Raw genomic sequence first — 24005 nt, 5'->3', positions numbered from 1 at the left:
ACCCTGTCCCCCGGGCAGAGGGGGAAGAGACTGCTGATGGACTCAAGGGGCAGGGGGAAAGGTGGTGTTGAGTATGGGGATACAATAATGAATGGGGCCACCAGATGCTTTGGCGGGAAGGGCCGAGGATGTGCGCGCTGGTGGGGAGTGGAAGGATACCTTCGGAGCAGCAGGCTAGAAAGCAAGAAAGGAGAAACCTGGACGGCCAAAGGGCGTAGAGCTGAAGAAACGTCGGGCTTCGTCGGGGTACTGATGTGGACAGGCTAAGCGGGCGCTGGACCCCCGACCTCCGCTGTCCGGGGAGGCGTCGGTCCCCACTCCCCGCCGTCGCCCAGCCGGCTCCACCTCCCGGCGCCCTCCCCAGCCGGCCCTACTTCGCGCACTCGCCACGTGACGCTCCGCCCTCTTTGAGATCACATGATTTCACTCAGCAACCCTGCGGTGTTCCTCCGCGCTGGCGTAGTCCCTACCCCTCCAACCTCCTCTCCAGTCCCTATTGGTCTACTCATTCTTGGCACTTAAGCGTTCTGTATCTCTCTCCAAACATCTGTTTTCTTTTTGACCTCTTCTGGAGATCATCTCGGCCACTTGGGTACTACTTTGTTTTGGTGTTAACGGCCGCCTTCAGCGTAGCAATACGGTTCGTGAATAGCTAACCTTGTAATTGTCTGCTGTTCCTCTACGTTGTTTCCGAAAGGAACTTGGAGCAGCAAGTCTCGTATGATGATTACCATATCTTACTCCCTCTTCAGCCCTAGCTTCGTTGGGGGGAAGGTTGGGGAACAGGGTTAGAGTTATTTTCCATGAGCAAAAGCCAACCGTCTTTGCTACGTCGCCTGCGTAGCCCACAATTTGATTCCAAAGCGATTACGCTAATGGCGTGAGGAGGCCGGTCAGTGGGTGGTGCTACGCTAGCAGCGTTAGCACCGCTGAGGTAGTGCCGTATCTTAGTGGGGGGGCCGTCCCCGATAGTCGGGGGCGGGGTTGGTGAATAGGGAAGTGGCGCAAATTCGTGGATCGCTCCGCTGAATCCGCCCGCGCGTCGCCGCCGTCGCCGCCGCCCCCCGTCCCGGCCCCCCCGGGTTCCCTCAGCCCAGCCCGGTCCAGCCCGGTTCCCGGGAGGATGAAGTTCGTGTACAAAGAAGAGCATCCGTTCGAGAAACGCCGCTCTGAGGGCGAGAAAATCCGAAAGAAATACCCAGACCGGGTGCCGGTGAGGACAGAAGCCAGGGCCGAGGGCGCGGGACGCTTACGCTGACGCCACAGCCTGGCCTTGGATCTGGGACGGGCAGCGCGGGGATCAGGCTGCTGGCTGTGGTGGGGTTGGGAGCGAGCCTGAAACTGCTGTCCTTGGGATCGAGGATGAAAGGAGTGGGGTAGTGGTGGACGTGGGGTTGAGAGGGATGTGGACAGGAGACAGAAACCTTAGTATTTGTGTGAGTGGAGGCCTTAGAGAGTTTGACAGCCTGAGCCTCAAATGGCCATCCCCCCAACTAGCTAAGGTTGCGAGATTGAATCACTAGTGGACCCAGACAAGTCATCTCCGTCTGATTAAGATAGTTGTTTATGGTGACGCCCTATTTGGTGGATGGATCCTGGATATTTAAATAAGCTCCAGTCAGCGAGGTCAGGATCTCTGGGACTCAGTGCTGCACCGCGTGTACAAAGACAAAGAGATGAGTCTGGGGTAGATTTAGGTACTAGGAATATTGTTACCTGAGTTCTTGACAGGTGCAGCTTCGGCGCTGCATTCCTTCTGTCTCCTAATTTTCATCTCTTTATCAGGTGATAGTAGAAAAGGCTCCCAAAGCTCGGATAGGAGACCTGGACAAAAAGAAATACCTGGTGCCTTCTGATCTCACAGGTGGGAACCTGACCCAAGGCTCAGGCTTGCTTCCTGTGGGTGGGAGTGCAGTCTCTGTGGGAGAAGGCTCCACCTAGCAGCTGTTCTTTTGAGGGCATTTTTGACCTCTGTGACTTTCTTGCACCTTGTATCTTTTGCAGTTGGTCAGTTCTACTTCTTGATCCGGAAGCGAATTCATCTCCGAGCTGAGGATGCCTTGTTTTTCTTTGTCAACAATGTCATTCCACCCACCAGTGCCACAATGGGTCAGCTCTACCAGGTATGGTGACTGGGAAGTGGTGGAGGCTTTGGAGAGGAATCTTGGAAGAGCGTAAGGGGAAGAAAGTGTTGTTACATCAGTAGTTTTGGACTAGCTTCCTCGCTTGCCTTAACATTTCATAATAGCCGTGGTTTGGGGGTGGGAACAGAACAGTAGGAGTAGAGAGAAGGAAAGAGAACAGCGAGCTAGAGAAACTGTTAGGGACTCTTCCCAGTCTCCCTCCTCATTCCAAAGCAGCGGAAAACAGTTTGAGGCCTTTTTGCCCGGGACTGCAGAGATTATGTTGCTCGTGTGCTAGGCCTTGGAGTCAGTGAAGGAGTCGGGCACTGGTTTCTGGTTCTAGAAGAAAGTGTCTGGGTCGTAGTTGGTTTAAGTAACTGGAGCCCAGTTGCTGAACAGTGTTCTGCCTTCATCCCAGGAACACCATGAAGAAGACTTCTTTCTCTACATTGCCTACAGTGACGAAAGTGTGTACGGTCTGTGAAGCTGCTGTCCCTCAGCTGGAGGGGGTCTCGTTCTACAAAGAGAGAGGTGGCCCCCTTTGCTTGACCTCCTCCTCCTTCAAGCTCAAACACCACCTCCCTTATTCAGGACGGGCACTTCTTAATGTTTGAGGCTTTCTCCCCAGCCTCTCTCAGGAGGGGTAATGGTGGAGTTGGCATCTTGTATCTCTCCTTTCTCCTTTCTTCCCCTTTCTCTGCCTGCCTTTCCCATCCTGCTTTAGACTTCTTGATTGTCAGTCTCTGTCACATCCAGTGATTGTTTTGGTTTCTGTTCCCTTTCTGACTGCCCAAGGGGCTCAGAACCCCAGCAATCCCTTCCTTTCACTACCTTCTTTTTTGGGGGTAGTTGGAAGGGACTGAAATTGTGGGGGGAAAGGTAGGAGGCACATCAATAAAGAGGAAACCACCAAGTTGAACTGAATTTTGCCTTGTGTTGCTCCCCTTGTCCCGCTGATTTTTAGTCTTTCCAAGGTGTCAGTGGGTTTCAGTGGTGGGGAAAGAAGAGTATTGGGTACAAGGTGGAGGAATAGAAGTATATTTTGGTTTATTCTGTCCATGTTGGGCTTTTCCCTGTCTGCAAAAAGAGGGTGCATCTGTTGTGATGGAATGGAATACTGAGGATCATTTCATGAAACTTTAGTTTTATGACATGTATGTGAAACTGAATGTTAAAAATGCTCATGTAAAACATGTTTTTTTTTTTTTTTTTTTACTGTGGGTTCCTGTGGAGAAAGTTCCAAAGTACCTGCTTTAGGTGAACATCCACATTTGCTAGAACATTCTAATTAAGGAAGATATTTTCATGTGTGCAAGCTAGTAAAACGGCTGTTCTCAGTTGCATGTCACTTGGCTAGACTTTTCTGGTGTGTGGGATCCAGCAGAGTGGGATCAGGGAGGGAGAAGACTGGGAGGGCGAGCCATGATCGCCAGGAATACTTCATCTCCCAGCAATCATTTCTCCGGCAGGCCGGAAGTGGGGCGGTCCCTCGGGGGAGAAAGAAGCTGCAGAACGAGGCAGTATGGTGGCCGAGACTTCTAATCCCTTCTTCCTCTTCTTTCTTGGTCCCGCCCAGCCTACATCTCCCAGGGGCCTGCGCGCGCACTTCCGCTCTCCCCTCCGGCTCCAGGTCTCCCCGCCACTCCCCGGGGGAGGGGAGCGGCTTGGTGCGCCTGCGCCAGCCTGTGGCTTTCTGGGAATCAAAGTTCCGGAGGCTCACGCGGTCCCTTTCCCGCTGTCCCCGGACGGACTACAAAACCCTTGGTGCACTGCGCCTCGGCGCCAGCGGAGGGAGGAGGGAGAGAAGAGGAGGGAGGGAGGAGAGAGGAGGAGGAGGAGGAGGAGGAGGGAGCAGGCGGCCGGCGGCGCGGGGGGAGGGGGCCCGGTCCGGGAGTGCGGGAGGCAGTGGTAGAGGGAGGTGGCGGCAGCGGCTAGCGGACTCGAGTCTCAACCGGGCTGAGGCGGACACTTCTGTGGAGCGAAGCAGTGGGAGCATCGAGCACTAGAGGCGGCACCGGGATCCCCGGCTCCGGGGAGGGGGGCGCCGGACCGGGAGGAGGGGAGGGGGCGATGCTGGAAGCCATGGCGGAGCCCAGTCCCGAAGGTGAGCTTTCGACCGGCGCGGAGCGCTGAGCCGGCGGGGGGGCGGACGAGGAATCAATTGGCAAACTTGGAGGTCGAGCCCCGAAGCCCAGCGGGGGAGTTCGGGGAGGGGGTCGGGAGGCTGGCCCTGGAGGTGGGAGAGCGACGAGTTGAGAGACCTTGGAGAAAGAGGAGTGGGAGACTGGGCTGGGGTAGTTGGAGATCAGACGGTGTGGGGGTGCGGGGGATAGGAGCTTGAAATCCGGAGCCTCGGGGGTTAGGGCCCGAAAGGGCCACCGGCAGATTGGGGCCCTGGAACTGGAAGGTTGGGGAAATCCAGTGGCCGGGAGTTGCTCAGGAGGGAGGACGTAGAAGAGGCTGAGTGAGGGGCCCGGTAGTTCGCCGAGGTGGGGTAGTTTGTGGCGGTGGTACGGGAGCTCCGAATAGTTGCCGCCGGAGAATGCCCGGTGATTGTCGGAGGGGTGGGCAGGTAGTTGTGGGGAGAAGAGGGGGTCTGGGTATTGTCTACGGCAGACGGACCTGTACCGGGGGGTAGTTGTGGAGAGAGCGAGCCAGGAAGCGAGGCGAGCTGGGTAGTTGTAGGGGGTGTTGGGGCGGGGTGGGGGGGTTAAGACCGGCGACTTGCGGGGGGGCGGGGCTGGTCCGCGAGGGTTAGAGCCTGGGAGTGGCTGAGGGTGAGGGGGGCATCGGTGGCAGCAGCGGTGGCTGCTGTGGAGAGAGAGAGTGGCTGGTTGGGGGGAAGGGGCTGGAGTTGAGGGGTCCATAGCCTAGTGACTGGGTGGTGAGTACGGGGGCGGAGGGGGGGTCGGCGGCGGCCGGAGAGGGCTCGGAACAGGGCCGGGGGGCCCGGCGGGGAGCCCGGGGAGCTCGAAACGAGGAGGGGCCAAAGCCCCGGATGGGGGCGGAGGGACGGCGAAATTGTGGGGAGCGCGGTATGGGGGGGGCAGGTGGGGCCGCGTCCGGGTTAGAGCTCCCGGGTCTGTCCCGGCCGTGAAGTAGCGTTGGATGCGTGTGCCTGTGTGTGTTTGGGGTGGGGGTGAGGGGCGCGCCGGGCCGCGTGCTCGAGTAGAAGGGGCCGGAGGGCGGGGAGCGGTTCGGCGTGGTCATCCTGGACCCTGGGGGCCGGCGGGCGGCGTGTGCGGTCTCAGAGGGCCTGAGGCGGTGGAGCGCGGTCGGATAGGAACTCGGGGCTCTGGACGCAAGTGAAGGACGGGGGCGGCGGGCGGCGGCCCGGACGCGGACCCGGGAGCGGTAAGGTGGGGTGGGGCGCTGAGGGATCCGAGTAGACTGGAGTCGAGAGAGACCGTGAGTTGGGGGGGGCGGGGCGCCGGGCCTCCGGTTGGGGGAAGGGGAGCGCTATAGCGAGGCCTCAGAGGGCGCCGCGCCCAAGCTCCGCCCCTCGCGGGGCGGAAGGGGGAGCAGGGGCGGATCCAACACAGCTGGGGGCCTGCTGGCCTGGCAGAGGGACCTGGGAGAGCCGGGGGTTCACTTAGGAACAACAGGGTTTAGAGGGGGAATTTTACACACTGTTTCCTAGTGTCTTGACTCAGCTTTTATTGCTTTTCCAGATCCACCTCCGACCCTGAAGCCAGAGACTCAGGTGAGATTTCCCTATCTTTGCAGCCTAGTAGCCCTGCCTGACAACGCCCCCCGCCCCCCTTTTCTAGACGCCTTACTTAGGGACTGTGTCTCTGGGAATGCCCTTAAACTGTGTGGCTTTCCATGTGATCCATGTCTCCTTCCTTTCAGCCACCAGAGAAACGGCGGAGAACAATTGAGGATTTCAACAAATTCTGCAGTTTTGTTTTGGCATATGCTGGTTACATCCCCCCTAGCAAAGAGGTAGGGGCAAGAGAATTACTGACTTGAGGCTGGTGTGGTGGGACTACAGAGTGGCTGTTGTTCAAATAGAACTGTATTGCTTTATAGGAGGAGGCCCCTAGAAATATGTAAGACTAGAGGGAAGGTGGAGCTTCTTAGGACTGGGGTAGGAAAGCTGGTATGCAGGGAGTGGATGGCAGGGCTAGCTAGCTTGAACAGCAACGAAAAGCAAGGGGGATCTGGAGTCGCTGGTCGAGATTTTGGCAGTCTTGAGGTGCTGTGAATGGAAGGTGTTTATGGATAAATTTTAGGGAGATGAAAATGGTAACAAATGAGGCTACACAGAAAAAGAGCTAAGGACATATGGCTCTGGTCTGGGGGACACCGTGTTCCACAGGCCCTGGTCAGGGGCAGCGGTGAGGTATCAAGACTCAAAGGTGGAGGTAACACAGAGTGGTCACGAGGACATGCTGATGGGAATTGGGATGGGGAGAAGTTTTGGGAGTACAGTGGGATTTAGTGGTTGAGGTAGAGGACATTTTGGGGTAAATCTAGTCACTCCTTTTCAAGCTGGGTTTGTGCAGGGGCTGAGATGACACTGGGGTTCTGCTGACCCTGGTCTCTTTCCCCTTTTAAGGAAAGTGACTGGCCAGCCTCTGGCTCCAGCTCTCCATTGCGAGGAGAGAGTGCGGCCGACAGTGATGGCTGGGACTCGGCCCCCTCAGATCTTCGAACCATCCAGACTTTTGTTAAGAAAGCAAAGTCATCCAAGAGAAGGGCAGCCCAAGCAGGTCCCACCCAGCCAGGACCCCCAAGGTCCACTTTCTCTCGTCTGCAGGCCCCCGACAGTGCTACCTTGCTTGAGAAGATGAAGCTCAAGGACTCTCTCTTTGATCTGGATGGGCCCAAGGTGGCATCTCCTTTGTCCCCCACATCCCTGACACATACCTCCCGGCCCCCTGCTGCTCTTACCCCCGTGCCCCTTTCCCAGGGGGACCTCTCCCATCCTCCTCGAAAGAAGGACCGAAAGAACCGAAAGTTGGGGCCAGGAGCTGGGGCTGGCTTTGGGGTGCTTCGGAGGCCTCGGCCAACTCCTGGGGATGGGGAAAAGAGATCTCGAATCAAGAAGAGCAAGAAGCGGAAGTTAAAAAAGGCAGAACGGGGGGATAGACTCCCACCTCCTGGGCCTCCCCAGGCACCCCCCAGTGATACAGACTCTGAAGAGGAGGAGGAAGAGGAGGAAGAAGAAGAGGAGGAAGAGATGGCAACAGTGGTAGGGGGTGAAGCCCCAGCCCCTATGCTCCCAACACCCCCCGAGGCTCCTAGGCCCCCTGCCACAGGGCACCCTGAAGGAGTCCCTCCTACTGACAGTGAAAGCAAGGAGGTGGGCAGCACTGAAACAAGCCAAGATGGAGATGCCAGCTCCAGTGAAGGCGAGATGCGGGTCATGGATGAGGACATCATGGTAGAATCAGGTGAGAGGTTTGGGCTGGGGTGAGGGGTTTGAGGGTGCTGTGGATCCAACAACTGCCCAGGCAGAATACCAAACAAACCTTTTTTTCCCTAGGTGATGACTCATGGGATCTGATCACGTGTTACTGTCGAAAGCCCTTTGCAGGGCGGCCCATGATTGAGTGCAGCCTGTGTGGGACGTGGATCCACCTCTCCTGTGCTAAGATTAAGAAGACCAACGTCCCTGACTTCTTTTATTGCCAGAAATGCAAGGAACTGAGGCCAGAGGCCCGGCGGTTAGGGGGGCCTCCCAAATCTGGAGAGCCCTGACGGCACCAACTTTAGCCTGGAACTTCCAAATGACATGATTTGGGAACTGAGCCTCAGGGTCCTCAGCCTACCCCCTGGAGCTTGGATACTGTCCGCACTTCAAGGCAGGAATTCCCAAGGGAGACTTGTTTGAAAATGAGTGTCTCACTTTCCTACCCTATCCGTCCTCCCCACTCTGGACTTGAAATTGAACCCATTACGGTTGCGGGTGGGAGGCTGTCTGTGTCTCTAGACACACAATCTCTGTCTCTTGGACCTGCCACCATCACTTTCTGGGTCAGGATTGGAATTGGGATGGAATGGGACAGTTGTCTATAAAACTCTAGTGTAAATATTAGCACTCCCCTCCCTCATCTTTTCTTCTATTTCACTCCCCATTTATTTTCTTCTACACCTGTTGTATTTTTAATTTTGGACTTCCCCTACTGGGCATGGCAGCTCAAAGGTGGAGTACTAGAGCCTGGCCAAGCAAGGAAGGAAAGCAGAAAGGTGACGATTCTCACTCACCTCTTTTGTTTTTAATAATATTGGCCGCTGTTTGTACAGACAGCCTGCGTGTTGTAAATAAAGCAGAGTGGGCTCTTTTGTGTTTATAGCCCTCACTGTCCTGCTTGGGAGGGAGGCTTTGGTGGCTGAAGACTAGCTGGAGGTGGGGCTGAAACCCACCTCTCACAGTCCAGTCTGAAGATGGCACAGCACTGGACCTCTCCCACCCCAAGATACTTGAGTAAGCCACCTCAGAGCTTTCATTGTATTTGGCCCTCCCCACTCGAGTCTAGGAACCCCCCCAGTCCCCACCTTCACTCCCTGCACGCACACTCCTGCGGGTCAGAGTTGCTTCGCGGTCCCGCCGGGGTGGAGTAAAGCCGGGTGGGCGCCAACTGTCCGCTTCCTGAGGGCACAGGCCAGCTTAGCCTGAGTGCTCGGAGGACCTCGGCGGGGGTACACCTTTGGGGGCTGGGAGACCGTTGCCGAAGGCAGCGATCACGTGGCGGGGACACTAGGAGGAGTCGCGTGGTCACGTGACTGGGAGGGGTCACGTGACGGGGGCGGCTGAAGAGCGCGGGTGGGCGGGTTTAGGTCACGTGACATGAGGAGAGGTGGGCGGGGACCTGGAGGACGCTCGCGTTGTCGGTTGCGGTGGCGCGCGGCGGCCCCTGAAACGGCGGCTTTGAGTCGCACCTCGCGGCCCGCCCCCCCGCCGCCACCCTTGCCGACCCCTGCTTTTTTCCCTTTGCTTCTCTCCAGTACTGGGTCCGTCCTGTCCGCGCTCCCGCGTCGGCTTGCGGGTGTGCGCAGGCGCGGCAGGGGCCATTAGCCCCTTGGGTGGGCGGCGGAGCCCGGGAGCGCGCGGGCGAGACCATGGCGGGCAGCATCGCTGGGGGCGGTGGGGTTGGGGAGACGAAGGTGATTTACCACCTGGATGAGGAAGAGACTCCATACCTGGTGAAGATCCCTGTCCCCGCCGAGCGCATCACCCTCGGCGATTTCAAGAGCGTCCTGCAGCGGCCCGCGGGCGCCAAGTACTTTTTCAAGTCTATGGATCAGGATTTCGGGTGAGCGCAAGGCCTAGATAGGACCGACGGGGGCTTTGCTAGAGTGGATTGGGCGACGTGGAGGGGTACACATCTACTTCGGGCCACACTACGATTTTCTGGCCTGTGGTGGAGCAGATTGTACTATGCTAAGGTAGGTTGACTCTCCCAGGATGGACAAGGTTATGCTTGGATAGATTGAGGCACACGGACAGACTAGGATATCCTAAACCAGATTAGAGAAGATTAGGCTCTACTGGAATAGGTGGGGGCATACTGGTTTATTTTGGAGTATTCTAGACTGTACTGAGTAAATTGATCTATCGTCTGGTCGTTTAGTACGTTCTCAGGAGTCCTGTAACGCCTGTAATCACAGCACTTTGGGAGGCCGAGGCGGGCGGATCACGAAGTCAGGAGATCGAGACTATCCTGGCTAACACGGTGAAACCCCATCTCTACTAACTAAAAATACAAAAAATTAGCCGAGCGTGGTGGGGTACGCCTGTAGTCCCAGCTACTTGGGAGGCTGAAGCAGGGAGAATCGCTTGAACTTGGGAGGCAGCGGTTGCAGTGAGCCGAGATCGCGCCACTGCACTCCAGCCTGGACGACAGTGCAAGACTCCATCTCCAAACAAAAAACAAAACAAAAAACTTGGGCCATTATGGACTCTACTGGGCTGTATTGGTTAATCCTGGTTTCTCTTGGGGCAAGACATGGTTTTATTGGAGCACTCAGTATGGGGGCAGACAAGGCTGTTGGGGCCCATGGTAGTACAGGTAGCTGTATTGGGGTATTCTAGTCTATATTGGTGCAGACAGCTGCGTATGGGGACATTGTAGGCTGTGTTAGAATACATCGGGCTATCCTAGGGTAATTTGGACATTCAGGGCTATCTTGGACTATATTGGCGTGTAAATAATGCAGAGAAAGCCCTTTTGTGTTTATGGCCTTTGGGGCTGAGCCCTCTCTGGGTCCTCAACCTCTGCTTTTTTTCTTTCTTTTTTTTTTTTTAAAGACAGAGTCTCGCTCTGTCGCCTGGGCTGGAGTGCAATGGCTCATTCTCGGCTCACTGCAAGCTCCACCTCCCAGGTTCACGCCATTCTCCTGCCTCAGCCTCCCTAGTAGCTGGGACTACAGGTGCCCGCCACCACACCCGGCTAATTTTTTGTATTTTTTAGTAGAGACGGGGTTTCACCATGTTAGCCAGGATGGTCTTGATCTACTGACCTCATGATCGGCCCGCCTCAGCCTCCCAAAGTGCTGGGATTACAGGCATGAGCCACTGCGCCTGGCCCAACCTCTGCTTTTTTGAAGGCGGGCTGGATTAAGTTGGGATAGCATGGGTTTTAGAAGAACTGAACAAACTGTACTCTAGCTAGAAAGATTGTTTGACATGGGAAGGGTGATACTATCTTGGGAGTTATCTTGGCTTTAAGTCAAGGTTCTTCTAGTTGTCAGCAATGCAATCTTGGACAATTAATTCAATTTTTGTGTCTTGATCTCGTGTGTGACACGGAGAAAATCACAGAATGAAATGGTTAGTTCAGGTGTGTGGTACGTAATAAATTCTTGGTGAATGGTAATTGTCATTAGTATTGAGGCTGACTACTCTATAAAGATTATGGTGATACAGAATAATTTGTTTTAAGAGTGGACTGAGCTATGCTGAGATTGTGTTATGTTGGGAAGAATCCTACATGATGCTGAGACAGATTGGTAGTGACTGGGCCGTGTTGTCACATTGACAGCAAATGGATTAAGTTGATATATATCCTGGCTCTTATGACCATATTAGGCTAACGGGTTAATTAGACAAGGTGTCCTAATTTAGGGGCAAGGGTGTGTGGAAAGAGAGAGAAACAACCAGGGCAGAGAGTCTGATGCTTTGTACGTTTATTCGTTTAGTTGACAGTACTTGTTACTGCCTAAGTGTCAGTGTGTGGTGTGTGGCCTGGACATGGTGTTGATGAGAGTAAGTGTTCATGGTTTGGTGTCGTGGTTAAGAAGAAGGGGCAAGTCCAGTCCACCACAGGGAACCCATTGGAGAGATGACCCCAAGGCTGGGCTTTGGGATCTGTCAGGCTGAGCAGATTGCTTCGTGCCGAATTTTATGCCAGATGAGGCACAGGGGAGTGGGAACACCAGCTTGCTCTCTCCTTGGGAGCTTTCAGTCTAATGAGGAGCTTCCATTGTTTGTTTGATCTAATGGGTGGTTTTGTTTTTTGTTGTTTTTGTTTGTTGGTTGGTTGGTTTGAGGTGGAGTCTCACTCTGTCGCCCAGGCTGGAGTGCAGTGGTGTCATCTCGGCTCACTGCAACCTCCGCCTCCTGGGTTCAAGCGGTTCTCCTACTTCGGCTCCCCGAGTAGTTGGGATTATAGGTGTGCACCACCGTGCCCGGCTGATTTTTGTATTTTTAGGAGAGACAGGGTTTCATCATGTTGGCCAGCTCCTGGCCTCAGGTAATCCACCCACTTTGGCCTCTCAAAGTGCTGGGATTACAGGTGTGAGTCACTATGCCTGGCCTCTAATAGGTGTTTTTACTCAAGAAAGGACAGTCTTCTAGAAATGAATTAGAGAAAACTAAAGGAAAGTTTAAGAGTAGAAACTTGGTTGAGGACCGAAGCCTTTTTTTGGAAGGTTTTTTTTTTTTTTAGACAGATTCTTGCTCAGCTGCCCAGGCTGGAGTGCAGTGGTGCAATCTTGGCTCACTGCAACCACCGTCTCCTGGGTTCAAGCGACTCTCCCGTCTCAGTCTCCTGAGTAGCTGGGATAATAGGCACCCACCATCGTGCCCAGCTAATTTTTGTATTTTAGTAGAGACGGGGTTTCACCATGTTGGCCAGGCTGGTCTTGAACTCCTGACCTCAGGTGATCTGCCCACCTCAGCCTCCCAAAGTGCTAGCATTACAGGCGTGAGCCACCGTGCCCGGCCTTTTTGGAAGGTTTGTAAGGAACAGGGATGGGGTTAAGAGGAGGCTACCTGCCAGTCTCGTTAGATAGGTATCTTAGGCAGCTGCATCAGCATAGGGGATTGCCTTTGAAATTGTGCTGAGAGGTTTGAATCAGACTCAAGGAAGTCTTTGGAACAGCAGTATGCCCCTGAGGGTGTGTTACGGAGAGGAGAAATAAGGAAAGGGGATTGAGTTTGGAGATTTAGGTGTCAGAGTGAGTTCTTTCAATGGAAGAGAAGACCTGAACAGGGCAGGAGAAAGTCAGCGTCCTGGAGCCAGGTGAAGATTGGGAGGAACTTTGATGGGGGTGGGGTTGGGGGTGGTTGGTCCAGCTCACTGACCTCCACCTTGTCTCTTGGCAGAGTGGTGAAGGAAGAAATTTCAGATGACAACGCCCGCCTCCCCTGCTTCAACGGAAGGGTGGTATCCTGGGTAAGAGGTGCAGGCGCCGAGGGCTGGGTCCCCTCTGCATTGCCAAGCTTCCCCAGGCCTCAGTCTGTTTCTGTAGCCCTCCCCCAGGCCAGGCATTAGCAGCCCTGGCTCTTCACCTCCGATCTGTTTGGAGAGCCAGCGAGAGGCCCTCAGCCTTCTCCTTCTGGAGTCTCTAATACTTGCTAGGTTATTTTGCTCTTCTCCAGCTCTCCGAGACCCTTTCTCATTCTTTCACTTACTGCAACCTGTCACACCCTGACTCCCAGGTGAGCCACTGTTTATTGTTTGCACCCTTCTAGCTGGTGTCCTCAGATAATCCCCAACCGGAGATGACTCCCCCAGCCCACGAGCCTCGGGCAGAACTGGCACCTCCAGCCCCACCTTTACCCCCTTTGCCACCCGAGAGGACCAGCGGCATTGGGGACTCAAGGCCTCCCTCCTTTCAGTGAGTCCTTCTGGTTGTTGACTGCGGGGGAGGGAGGTGAGGGGGAACCCAGGCCTTTTGGTAGGGTACGCCTAGGATCCGGAACCCTGTTCTCCTGATGTGGATTGGAAACCATCTCTGCCTGTCCAGCCCTAATGTGTCCAGCAGCCATGAGAATCTGGAGCCTGAGACAGAAACCGAGTCAGTAGTGTCACTGAGACGGGAGCGGCCTCGCAGGAGAGACAGCAGTGAGCATGGCGGTGAGGGGCAGGCCTGGGGGCCGGGAAGGGCTGGGCCAGACCCCAGCCTTGGTGGGGTGAGCAGGGGGAAGCTTGGTTCCTGAGCTTCCTGTCCATATGCAGCTGGGGGCCACAGGACTGGTGGCCCCTCAAGGCTGGAGCGCCACCTGGCCGGATATGAGAGCTCCTCTACCCTCATGACCAGTGAGCTGGAGAGTACCAGCCTGGGGGACTCGGACGAGGAGGACACCATGAGCAGGTGTGGCTCCGCACAGCTCTCCCCAGCGCGCCCAGCCCCGTTTCTTCTCCTCCAGTCAATCCTCTCGTTCTTTCTCTTGACCCCATGACCACTTTGGCCTACGTTTGCTCTCCTTCCAACCTCCTGGCAGGTTCAGCAGCTCCACGGAGCAGAGCAGTGCCTCCCGCCTCCTTAAGCGCCACCGACGGCGGAGGAAGCAGCGGCCACCCCGCCTGGAGAGGGTGAGGGGTTCCCACGGGAAGGCTGGTGCTGGGAGAAGGTGGGGCATAGGCTTTGCTTTGGGTGGTGCCTGAACACTGGCAGCACCCCAGGGTTGACCCTGGGTTATTGAAGGGCACTCTAGTTCCTTCTTTTCCCACCACAGACATCGTCCTTCAGCAGCGTCACAGATTCCACCATGTCTCTCAATATCATCACAGTCACGCTAAACATGGGTATGGGGAGAGCCTGTGGCTAGGGCGTGGGGAGGGCCTGGTCTCTAGGGTTCCAAGGGTCCTGCAGCTGGGGCTCCTCTCCTTACATGGCCTCTCTCTCTAGGGTTCTGGGGGTCCTGCGGCGGGGGCCTCCTCTCCTCACATGGCCTCTCTCCACAGAGAAGTACAACTTCCTGGGTATCTCCATTGTGGGCCAAAGCAATGAGCGGGGAGACGGAGGCATCTACATTGGCTCCATCATGAAGGGTGGGGCTGTGGCGGCCGACGGGCGCATTGAGCCAGGGGACATGCTTTTGCAGGTGTGCTGGGGTATGGCCACCGAGCTGCCCTGCACGGGAGCCCTCAGCGTCTCCCACCATGCCTCTGACCTGCTTCCCCTGCTTCCAGGTGAATGACATGAACTTTGAGAACATGAGCAATGACGACGCCGTGCGGGTGCTGAGGGACATCGTGCACAAGCCTGGGTGAGTTGCCGAGCAGGTTGCAGGTCCTCAGTCCTCTTTTTTTTTTTCTTTTTCATGTTTTGTTTTGCAATTTTAATAAGTAGTAAGGCGCGGTGTCTCATGCCTATAATCCCAGCACTTTGGGAGGCTGAGTTGGGTGGATCGCCAGAGGTCAGGAGTTTGAGACCAGCCTGACCAACATGGTGAAACCCTGTCTCTACTAAAAATACAAAAATTAAGTGGGGGTGGTGGCGCACACCTGTAGTCCCAGCTAGTGAGGAGGCTGAGACAGGAGAATCACTTGAACCCCAGGGGGCGAAGGTTGCAGTGAACCGAGATCACACCGCTGCACTCCAACCTGGGCGACAGTATGAGACTCTATCTCAAAAAAAAAAGTACTAGGACATAACGTTCAAAGGACGTGAAACAAATGCATGAGGTATCAAATAATACTAGAGTGAATATCCATGTCACTGCCACCTAGACCATCAAATAGGAGATGGTCTAGGACCATCCTCCCATATTCTAGCACCTCCTCCCCAGATGTCCCTTCCTGCTCCCAGATGCCTCCCTCCCCCGGGGGTGGTCACTCTCCTGACTTCTTTGGCTATCAGAGAAAAGCTTTGCCTCACTCGATAGTTACCACTCTTGCATGTATCCTTGAACACCACGGTTTCATTTTACCTGTTTTTGGTCTTTCTGTGAATGGAATTGTACAGCGTGTACTCTCTTGTCTCATTTGGCAGTATGTTTTTAAGAGTTTTCCATGTTGATGAGTCATCCGCATTGTGGTGCCTTCCACCCTCACCTTCTCTAGCCCAGCCGCCATGTGCTTGCTTCTCCCTCTCTTTGTGTCTCTTAATCCATCCTTGCTTCAGGCCCCCACCCTCCTGAGGCCTCCTCTTCCCCTGCGCCCTTGACTGGACTTCTCTTCCCCATAGCCCCATTGTGCTGACTGTGGCCAAGTGCTGGGATCCCTCTCCTCAGGCCTATTTCACTCTCCCTCGAAGTGAGTGACACTCAGGGAGGGGGCCTGAAGTTGGGGGTGGGGGCCGGCCAGGAGGCTGGGGCTGGACCTCTCTGGTCATGGGGAATGGGTGGGAGGAGGGTCCAGGCAGAGGTGGAACAGGAGGCTGAGTCAGGGAGGGACTGGGCTGGCTTTTGGGGACTGAGAATGGGTCATTTTGGGCCATCTTTGTCCCAGATGAGCCCATCCAGCCAATTGACCCTGCTGCCTGGGTGTCCCACTCTGCGGCTCTGACTGGCACCTTCCCAGCCTATCCGGGCTCCTCCTCCATGAGCACCATTACATCTGGATCCTCTTTGCCTGATGGTGAGCCACCAGCCCACCGCATCCCACCCTCCCAGCAGAAGGCTGTCCTGCAGTGGTGTGACTCATTGCCTTTGTGGGAGTGATCCCTGACTCTTGATTCCCTGTGGTCTCCTCTGCCAGGCTGTGAGGGCCGGGGTCTCTCCATCCATACGGACATGGCATCGGTGACCAAGGCCATGGCAGCTCCAGAGTCTGGACTGGAAGTCCGGGACCGCATGTGGCTCAAGATCACCATCCCTAATGCCTTTCTGGGTACGGCTGGGTCCTGGGCAGGTGGCTGGAGAAGGGGAGGAGGAGGCAGCCAAAGCTGGGAGTGGCACAGGCAGAGGCGAGAGCAGGAGTTGGAAGGAGAACCTGAGGCCTTTTTCCACTGTGGATGCTCCCAGGCTCGGATGTGGTTGACTGGCTCTACCATCACGTGGAGGGCTTTCCTGAGCGGCGGGAGGCCCGCAAGTATGCCAGCGGGCTGCTCAAAGCCGGCCTGATCCGACACACCGTCAACAAGATCACCTTCTCTGAGCAGTGCTATTACGTCTTCGGAGACCTCAGTGGTGGCTGTGAGAGCTGTGAGTCCCTCTGCCCCAACTCTGGGAGTGTGGCTTTGCCTGCCTTGTTCTGCCTCTCCAACCCTAAACCTAGCCCAGAAACCGCAGCCAGGGCCACCATGGATGGTCGAGCAGCGTGTGTCCCGCACTAGGTCCTGCATTGGCGGAGGATGGGGGCTGACGTCCACCCATGCGCTGCTGGACAAGCCACGCGCCAGGTGCAGGACTGTGTCCCCTGGGGGAAGGTGCACCTCCTCCTGAGTCCCACAAAGACATGGGCTAGTGGTGACCCTGGCTGTGCCCTGGCCCTCATGGCAGAAGTAGATGGGAGTTTCCTGTCAGAGACCCTTGTGAACCCCTGTTTTGAGCCCCATCGTGGGTGGGTCTGGGAGAACTTCCCAGTTCCTCTGCATTCCATGTCTTGGGGCCTTAGCGTCTTGAAGCAGTGATTTCTTCCTGGCTTCCCTTGCTTTCCAGACCTAGTCAACCTGTCTCTCAATGACAACGATGGCTCCAGTGGGGCTTCGGACCAGGATACCCTGGCTCCTCTGCCGGGGGCCACCCCCTGGCCCTTGCTGCCCACTTTCTCCTACCAATACCCGGCCCCACACCCCTACAGCCCGCAGCCCCCACCCTACCATGAACTTTCATCTTATACCTTTGGTGGGGGCAGTGCCAGCAGCCAGCACAGTGAGGGTAAGTCATCCCCACATACCTGTACAGCCAGGGTCTGAGGGTGGATCAGAGGGGAGCCAGGGAGGAGCCTAGGTGAGGACTCAGTTGCCCCTCCCCTCCCTCCACAGGCAGCCGGAGCAGTGGGTCGACACGGAGTGACGGGGGGGCAGGGCGCACAGGGAGGCCCGAGGAGCGGGCCCCCGAGTCCAAGTCCGGCAGTGGCAGTGAGTCCGAGCCCTCCAGCCGAGGGGGCAGCCTTCGGCGGGGTGGGGAACCAAGTGGGACTGGCGATGGGGGCCCTCCTCCATCCAGAGGCTCAACTGGGGGTGCCCCTAATCTCCGAGCCCACTCGGGGCTCCATCCCTATGGACCACCCCCTGGCATGGCCCTCCCCTACAACCCCATGATGGTGGTCATGATGCCCCCACCCCCACCTCCAGTCCCTCCAGCAGTGCAGCCTCCGGGGGCCCCTCCAGTCAGAGACCTGGGCTCCGTGCCGCCAGAACTGACAGCCAGCCGCCAAAGCTTCCACATGGCCATGGGCAATCCCAGCGAGTTCTTTGTGGATGTTATGTAGCCCACTGTGGGGCCAGGCTTGGCCTGGCGCTCCTGGTGTGTGACTGGGTGTCCTGGCCATCATGTGCTTGCCCTTACAGTGCCTGGGCTCAGCCTACCAGCTGCTGCCTTATAGGAGTTTGTGGCCACTGTGACTCTCACCAGCAGTGCCTGGTTCCTCCCCCTTCCCTCGGGTAGACAAGGGACCTTTGATTATTTTTAGCTTTGTTTTTTTTTATAAGCCTTTTTGGGGGTTAAAATAGAGTTTCTTACATTTTTGGGACTTTTAAAATAGGCATTTTCTCTTTTATATGAAGAATTCCCGTCCGTGGGGCCCCTTCTAACCCCAGAATGTGACCTCCTCCTCCAGTTACCCATAGCCCTGCCCTGTGCAGGTTTGGGGGTGGTCAGTGGTACCCTGGGGTTAGGCACCCTAGACAGCAGCCTGAGGAAGCTGGGAGATTTGGGCCATGTAGCTGCCTTTGTTACTCTATTTATTTTAGTCACTTGTATAAAACACCAAATAAAGCAATAGAGGCAAAATCCCCACGCCTCTGGCTCCTTTCTTTGGGAGGGAGGCAGGCAGCAGAGGGAAAAGAACGGACACACAGGAGCAAAGCATGACTGGTTAGAAATTTTTATTATTTGCGAGGCAGTAAGTGCTCTTGAGAGCAGGCACAGTCCTGGGAATACTAGGCCCCCTTCGGGACAAACCAGGGCCCTAAGGCTTTGGCTTGAGGGAAGGCACATAACCGGGCCAGACCCTGGCCGGGAGTATTCAGAAGCCAAGTGGGTTGCTGGTGACCACACCACCCCGCTCCACCAAGGCCTTGGAGATGCTTTTGAAGTTGCGGTAGAGCTCATGCTGCTGGGAGTCAGACTGCAGGGCGGCCATGCCCTCTCGGATCCGGGCTGCAGCCTGGGGAGAGGGAAGGAGGGTTGGGCCTGCACCTGTAGCCCTCACCTGAGCTTGGCAGCCCCGAGTCTCACCTCGATACACCAGGTGTCACAGAGCATTTTCTCATGCTGGGCCGTGGGGTGGCCCTCACTCAGGGATCTTGAGGCCCTGGCAGGAAGCAGGAGATGAAAATAAATCTGGGCTGGCTGGGATCCAGGCCCAGGCCCCCTGCGGCTCAGGCATTCCCCACCTGCCTCCTCACCTGGAGAGAACCACCACCATGGCATAGAGGTCGATGGCCCCGTCTGCCAGCCGCTGCAGCAGAAACTGTTCATCTGCCGGGTAGGTGGGGTGGGGGTGGGGGCATTAGTCTCAAGGAGAGGAAAGGGAGGGGTGGAAGGGTGTAGAGCTCACTCACTGACAATCCCTTTCTTGTGTTTTATCAACTTGGCCTCCACCACAGTGGCAAACTGCTCCAGAGCCTGTACTGCCTGAAGAGATGGGGAGAGTGCAGGGCTCAGAGGGGCCGTCAGCTACAGTCCCTGACGCAGGCTCTCCTGGACCCCTGGCCACTTACCAGCTCACCGCTCCGACTCAACTCCGGGTGGACGATTCCACTGAGACTCAGGCCGCTGCCCAGCCCTGCCCGCCTGAGAGGAAGAGGGAGAATGACTGGTTAGTTGTCATACACCGCCCTGTCCTCCCCTGGCCCTGACCCTAAGCCTACCGCCTTAGCTGTTTGCCTGCCTCTCCTAGCAGGAGGCCAGCATTCCCAAAGGGATTCTTTAGAGCACTGCCAAGCCCAGAGAGCTCCTTTCCTTTGTCCTATGGGGGAAGAGGGTCCAGCAGTCAGGACTCACTGTCCTCCCCACCTCTACCCCCACCCAATTCTCCCTCTTACCATACAGCCCTGCAGAGCCACAAACAGCCGAAGGATGTCATTTGTCCCCTCAAAGATCCGGAAGACGCGAAGATCTCGGAGCACACGCTCTACTCCAGGTTCCTAGCACAGGGCCACACAAATTATATGCCCCTGCTGAGATGTGCCTTCCCACCCCTGGCCCAACCGAGGCTCAGAAGACCGTCCTGTACCTTCATGAAGCCCATACCCCCCATGATTTGGATGCATTCATCTGTCACCTTCCAGGCTGCCTCCTAGGGACAAAGAACAGATGAGACTGGTTTTGGGAGCTGAGCTCCCAAACTGGACTCCCTCCCAGCATGCCTGGGACCTCACCGAGCCAAAGATTTTGCTGATGGCGGCCTCTATCTGGAAGTCCGTGAATCCCTGGTCCATGTTAGCACTCACCATGTAAGCCATGGACTGAGGTTGCATGGTTGGGACATGGGAAGGAAAATTGCAAAGGGCTTTGTCAGACTTGGGTTCATCACCCAGATCTCCAAGATTAGGGATGACCTAGCTTGTTAGGTCAGGCCTAGGTCAGGCAAATAGTTGTTCTGGGTCAGTTCATCAGGTGCTTCCAGGTATTTGTTTTTTTTTTTTTTTCCGGAGTCTCGCTCTGTCGCCCAGGCTGGAGTACAGTGGCACAATCTCAGCTCACTGCCAGCTCCACCTCTCGGGTTCGCGCCATTCTCCTGCCTCAGCCTCCCGAGTAGCTGGGACTACAGGCGCCTGCCACCACGCCCGGCTAATTTTTTGTATTTTTAGTAGAGACAGAGTTTCACCATGTTAGCCAGGATGGTCTCGATCTCCTGACCTTGTGATCCACCCGCCTCGGCCTCCCACAGTGCTGGGATTACAGGCGTGAGCCGCAGCGCCCGGCCGGTATTTGTTTTCTTAAAAGGGGTGGACGTAAGGGATGGGGTAGAATTAACTTCTGGTACTGCTGGCAGGCACCTGAGCAGAACATCATTGCGCTCTCCCTTCGGCAGAAGCTGAGCTGACTATGCCTCCCCGCATCCCCTAGGGCATTGGTGTAAAGCTGGAGACCCACTGCCCCAGGTGCTGCTGGGGGTTGTAGTCTGACCCAACTGGGAAGAAAGCCCCAGGGCTCCGGGGAAGAGGGGCTTGGGAGGCCCTCACCTCAGTTACATACTGCAGCGTAACCATCCGGGCCAGCTTCTCCTGGATCAGCCCAAAGTTGTGAATTTTCTCCCCAAACTGGATACGATTAGTGGCATAATCTACCTGGAAGAGGGTCCATGTATCCCACTGTGGTTCAGTGTGGTTCTACAGTCTCCCTAGAGAGGGGCTGGGCTTGCGCCACAGGGATGGGCTTTGCATACAAGCAGAGTTCAGTCTACGCTAGATGGAGACCTAAGCTAACAAGTCTGCGGCTGCTGGTAGGGGAGGAGTTTCTGGTGTAGGGAGTGCCTGCAAGTGATCAGGGACACATGGCAAGGGGGACAGTGAGACTACTGTTCGGGTTACCTGGGGACTCAGGCAGGGTACTCACCGCCTTAGTAATGATTCCTCTCATGGTACCTGCCAGGGCCGCAGCCATGCCAAACCTTCCATTGTTGAGGATGTGCATGGCGACTTTGAAGCCGCTCCCAACCTCACCCAGCACATTCTCCGACGGCACCCGTACTCCATCAAAAAACACCTCTGCTGTGTTTGAAGCCTTGATGCCCATCTTCTTCTCAGGGGGCCCACTGTGTCAGGGCAGTGTGGGAAAGCAGGGGTGTGTTCAACAGGTTGTCAGTGGGGAAAAACTGCTCCTTCGCTCTTTATGCACTAGGGAGGAATTACAACTCCTAGACTATTAGAGGCTACAGCCAACGCTTACCCCCAGGCCCTGAAGGCTAAGGAGGCCTGGCTATGTCCTATTTTGTGTTGGACTTGGTTGCTGGAGCCAAAACTTTAGCTCAGTTGCATACATATTAGTCCCAAAGGCCACATTCAGTCCACCTGCTTTGGCTTTTGCACACATCCCCGGGTGACTTGCAACAGCCATCTGCCCGGGAACCCAGTCCTGCCCCTCAGTCCTAAGCTCTCCCAACCCAAATTCACTCACTGGGTAACGCCCCCGAAGCCCCTCTCCACCACAAAAGCTGTGATCTTCTCCTTCACGGCCCCCGTGGCTGGATCTGTAACTGGTGTCTTGGCAAAGACTGTGAAGATGTCTGCCAGGCCCCCATTACTGTGGAGGAATGAGGGACATTCAGGGCATGGAGGACGGGGAGCAGCGGGGCCTGGAATTGGGCGGAGGAGAAGGGGAGAAATGGGAGGCAGATTGCCTGATCCAAAGCTTGCTTCCATTGAGGGTGTAGTATTTTCCACAGGGGCTGGGCACAGCACAGGTTCGGATGGAGGCTGCATCTGACCCGCTTGAGGGCTCGGTTAGACAGAAGGCGGCCAAAGTTTCCCCTGTTGGGGAGAGAGCTCCTTTACCCCAAGTTCTGATGAGCTTCAAAGTCCCCTCGGCCCACTTCTCCATCCCTCCAGCAGGCAGTTCCCCTTTAACACCTGGGAGTATCCAGTTTTCTTTTGCATGTCCCAACCAGCACACCGTGATGCCTCCCCAGAATCTTCCCCCGACCGAAATGCCCAGCCATCTGATAATCTAAGTGCCAAATGGCCTAATCTGTGCCAGGCTCAGTATACCCCCCAATCCCTGGGTCTCCTAGGGTTGCCTCACCAGATGCCAGTTTGGGGAGGTATTTTTCTTTCTGGGCCTTCGTTCCAAAGAGTAGAATGCCTTTGAAACCGATGCTCTGATGGGCCCCCAGGGTAATGCCCACGGCAAGGTCATGCATGCCCACGATCTCCACCAAACGGGCGTACTGGAGGGGAAGCAGGGATCTGGGGCTGTCACTGGCTGCAGAGGGACCTGACCTTAACAGGAGAGTGTGGGCAGCAGGGCAGTTCCTGACCTAGGGCAGTGCCTGACCTGGGCCATCCCCAGTGTGGGGAAAGGAAGTGGGGCGTACAAAGGGCACAGAAGAGAATGCTGGTCTGAGGTCTAGGTAGGAGGACAAGTTGCTACTAGTTTATTGTTAGGCAGTCCCCAACTTAGAGAGCTGTAAGGACTTGGGAACCAGGGTGAGGCCCATGGTTCAGCCCTAGGGGACTGCATGTAAATTGTGTTATGTTTGGAGAGTTAACATCCATCCCACAGGCACCCAGGGCAGATGCTTAGAAGAGACCTTGACCCTAGAGATGGCAAAGGAGCTGAGTCTGCCAAGCTGGAGTATGAGATACTGGGATGTGGCGATGGGGTGCCCTCACCTGGGTGTTGCAAAGGCCCACACCACCCAGCTCACTGGGCACTTGCAGACCGAAGGCCCCCAGCTCCTTGAGGCCCTGCAAAGTGGTCTCCTCCACCATCTCCAGAGTGTCATTCTTGGCAGGATCGTTCACTTCCTGGGGAAGGCACAGGATCCCACATCCAGGCTCCTTTTGAGCTGGACATCTCCATCTACCCCACCAGGGACCAAGCCCCGAGTCAGTCCTTACCTCGAAGAAACGGGACACGGGCTCCACCAGCTCTTTAAGAAACTCCGTCTGCTCTTGGTTGAGCACTGGGGTGGGGGACAGGCTGGTCAAGCCAGGCTGGCAGGGGAAACCACCCGGGCCCCACCCAGCTCTGATTACCCCTTCCCTTACCGGACGGGTATGGGAACACCTGATCTGTGGTGAGCTGGCCTTTGAACATCGCCACAGCAAAGGACTTAGATTCCTGGGCAGAGAGAGGCGAGTTTCAGGACTCTGGTTGGGGTGAGTGTCTCCGGCTAAGGTCCACCTGGCCTCGGGGGTACCTACCGCTTTGGCCGGTTTTTCCTTGTTCAGAGTGTCAGAGAGGTGGGCATCTGACTTGTCCAGAGCCACCTGGGAAAAGAGATGGTTAGCAAGTCCAGGGAAGGGACTTCCGCTGTGCCAAGGGGAGCACAGGCGAGACGAGGCGGGGAGGCGGCGCGAAGCGGTGACCTTTCCCCTAGTTTCGCCCTAGGGCACCCTGGATTGCCCTTTCCCCTACTTTCAGCGACAGAGCCGTGGGCAGGGACCTAGCACCAAGAGGGAGACCCCTGCCGACGGCGGGAGGCGGGCGCCTAAGCGGACCGCTGCTCCCACACCCCGTTGCCAAGGCTGCCGCGACTTACCTGAGCGGCACCTCCGGCATAGGGCCGCCGGGCAGGGCCAGGCCGGGGCTGCCCCAGGAGCGCCGTGGGCCGCGAGCTGTGGGGAGTGGGGGTTCAGTCCTGGCCCGGTGCCCAGGGCCGCTGCCCCCCATCCCTCTTGTCCATACACAGACCTTCCGCCCCCGAGCCTCAGCAGCTGCCGCCCCAAGCTCTGGGCTATCCGAGCCGCCTGCATCTCCGAGTGTCTCTGGGCGTCGCTGGACGGAGCGGTGACCCCAGCTCTGGCGTCCTGTACGCCCAAGTCCTGGGACTCCTAGCCCTGACTCATCGTCCAGAGTGCACCGGGCGGCGGCGGTTGCGGGCCCCGGGGCATGCTGGGAGCTGTAGTTCCCTGGAGCCCGGCCCTGCG

General features: G+C 56.4%; 4 protein-coding genes across 7 annotated transcripts; 3 read left to right on the top strand and 1 right to left on the bottom strand.

Moving 5' to 3' along the window:
- The first annotated feature begins 91 nt into the window (after positions 1 to 91).
- Positions 92 to 3047, top strand: GABARAP (GABA type A receptor-associated protein). Its single transcript, XM_023184588.3, has 4 exons — positions 92 to 1213; positions 1786 to 1864; positions 2005 to 2123; positions 2542 to 3047. The coding sequence occupies exons 1-4, from the start codon at positions 1124 to 1126 to the stop codon at positions 2605 to 2607; spliced, it is 354 nt and encodes a 117-aa protein (XP_023040356.1). The 5' UTR covers positions 92 to 1123; the 3' UTR covers positions 2608 to 3047.
- Positions 3048 to 3971: 924 nt separating this feature from the next.
- PHF23 (PHD finger protein 23) lies at positions 3972 to 8422 on the top strand. 2 transcript variants are annotated; one of them, XM_023184572.1, is made up of 5 exons: positions 3972 to 4227; positions 5795 to 5826; positions 5976 to 6068; positions 6685 to 7522; positions 7615 to 8422. In XM_023184572.1, the coding sequence occupies exons 1-5, from the start codon at positions 4194 to 4196 to the stop codon at positions 7827 to 7829; spliced, it is 1212 nt and encodes a 403-aa protein (XP_023040340.1). In that variant the 5' UTR covers positions 3972 to 4193; the 3' UTR covers positions 7830 to 8422. The 2 variants fall into 2 exon arrangements, with proteins under 2 accessions (XP_023040340.1, XP_023040341.1); XM_023184573.2 differs by having other exon boundaries at positions 3976 to 4227; positions 6886 to 7522; positions 7615 to 8414.
- Positions 8423 to 8909: 487 nt separating this feature from the next.
- Positions 8910 to 18200, top strand: DVL2 (dishevelled segment polarity protein 2). Its single transcript, XM_023184570.1, has 15 exons — positions 8910 to 9385; positions 12679 to 12748; positions 13048 to 13193; positions 13323 to 13432; positions 13535 to 13670; positions 13801 to 13891; positions 14035 to 14104; positions 14264 to 14403; positions 14492 to 14568; positions 15489 to 15556; positions 15752 to 15880; positions 16001 to 16132; positions 16267 to 16446; positions 16903 to 17121; positions 17229 to 18200. Exons 1-15 carry the CDS (start codon positions 9192 to 9194, stop codon positions 17675 to 17677), a joined length of 2211 nt encoding a protein of 736 aa, XP_023040338.1. The 5' UTR covers positions 8910 to 9191; the 3' UTR covers positions 17678 to 18200.
- Positions 18201 to 18276: 76 nt separating this feature from the next.
- Positions 18277 to 24005, bottom strand: ACADVL (acyl-CoA dehydrogenase very long chain). Of its 3 annotated transcripts, XM_023184571.2 has the most exons (20): positions 23770 to 24005; positions 23618 to 23693; positions 23280 to 23345; positions 23124 to 23196; positions 22974 to 23038; positions 22746 to 22880; positions 22156 to 22300; positions 21755 to 21884; positions 21532 to 21657; positions 20971 to 21169; positions 20598 to 20702; positions 19791 to 19877; positions 19646 to 19708; positions 19455 to 19556; positions 19281 to 19378; positions 19131 to 19203; positions 18972 to 19044; positions 18816 to 18888; positions 18646 to 18721; positions 18277 to 18574 (listed from the first exon to the last, which is right to left on the bottom strand). In XM_023184571.2, the coding sequence occupies exons 1-20, from the start codon at positions 23829 to 23831 to the stop codon at positions 18434 to 18436; spliced, it is 1968 nt and encodes a 655-aa protein (XP_023040339.1). In that variant the 5' UTR covers positions 23832 to 24005; the 3' UTR covers positions 18277 to 18433. The 3 variants fall into 3 exon arrangements, 2 of the variants coding, with proteins under 2 accessions (XP_023040339.1, XP_026312105.1); XM_026456320.1 differs by having other exon boundaries at positions 18289 to 18574; positions 22746 to 23038; positions 23770 to 23950; XR_003309787.1 differs by lacking the exon at positions 19281 to 19378 and having other exon boundaries at positions 22746 to 23038; positions 23770 to 23950.

Source organism: Piliocolobus tephrosceles, chromosome 16 (assembly GCF_002776525.5).
Source record: "Piliocolobus tephrosceles isolate RC106 chromosome 16, ASM277652v3, whole genome shotgun sequence".
Taxonomy (NCBI): Eukaryota; Metazoa; Chordata; class Mammalia; order Primates; family Cercopithecidae; genus Piliocolobus; species Piliocolobus tephrosceles.
Note: the sequence above shows the minus strand (reverse complement) of the source record. Positions and strands in the feature narration are given on the sequence as shown.

Excerpts from the sequence above, each read along its gene's own strand:
- GABARAP (XM_023184588.3), top strand. The coding sequence starts at position 1,124 with ATGAAGTTCGTGTACAAAGAAGAGCATCCGTTCGAGAAACGCCGCTCT. Across the intron at positions 1,214-1,785 it reads AATACCCAGACCGGGTGCCG|GTGATAGTAGAAAAGGCTCC; the intron begins GTGAGGACAGAA and ends TCTCTTTATCAG. Across the intron at positions 2,124-2,541 it reads CAATGGGTCAGCTCTACCAG|GAACACCATGAAGAAGACTT; the intron begins GTATGGTGACTG and ends CCTTCATCCCAG.
- PHF23 (XM_023184572.1), top strand. The coding sequence starts at position 4,194 with ATGCTGGAAGCCATGGCGGAGCCCAGTCCCGAAG. Across the intron at positions 4,228-5,794 it reads GGCGGAGCCCAGTCCCGAAG|ATCCACCTCCGACCCTGAAG; the intron begins GTGAGCTTTCGA and ends TTGCTTTTCCAG. Across the intron at positions 7,523-7,614 it reads GGACATCATGGTAGAATCAG|GTGATGACTCATGGGATCTG; the intron begins GTGAGAGGTTTG and ends TTTTTTCCCTAG.
- DVL2 (XM_023184570.1), top strand. The coding sequence starts at position 9,192 with ATGGCGGGCAGCATCGCTGGGGGCGGTGGGGTTGGGGAGACGAAGGTG. Across the intron at positions 13,433-13,534 it reads AGACAGCAGTGAGCATGGCG|CTGGGGGCCACAGGACTGGT; the intron begins GTGAGGGGCAGG and ends GTCCATATGCAG. Across the intron at positions 14,569-15,488 it reads GACATCGTGCACAAGCCTGG|CCCCATTGTGCTGACTGTGG; the intron begins GTGAGTTGCCGA and ends TCTTCCCCATAG.
- ACADVL (XM_026456320.1), bottom strand. The coding sequence starts at position 23,831 with ATGCAGGCGGCTCGGATAGCCCAGAGCTTGGGGCGGCAGCTGCTGAGG. Across the intron at positions 23,694-23,769 it reads CTGAGGCTCGGGGGCGGAAG|CTCGCGGCCCACGGCGCTCC; the intron begins GTCTGTGTATGG and ends CACTCCCCACAG. Across the intron at positions 19,878-20,597 it reads CGCTGCAGTATGTAACTGAG|TCCATGGCTTACATGGTGAG; the intron begins GTGAGGGCCTCC and ends ATGCAACCTCAG.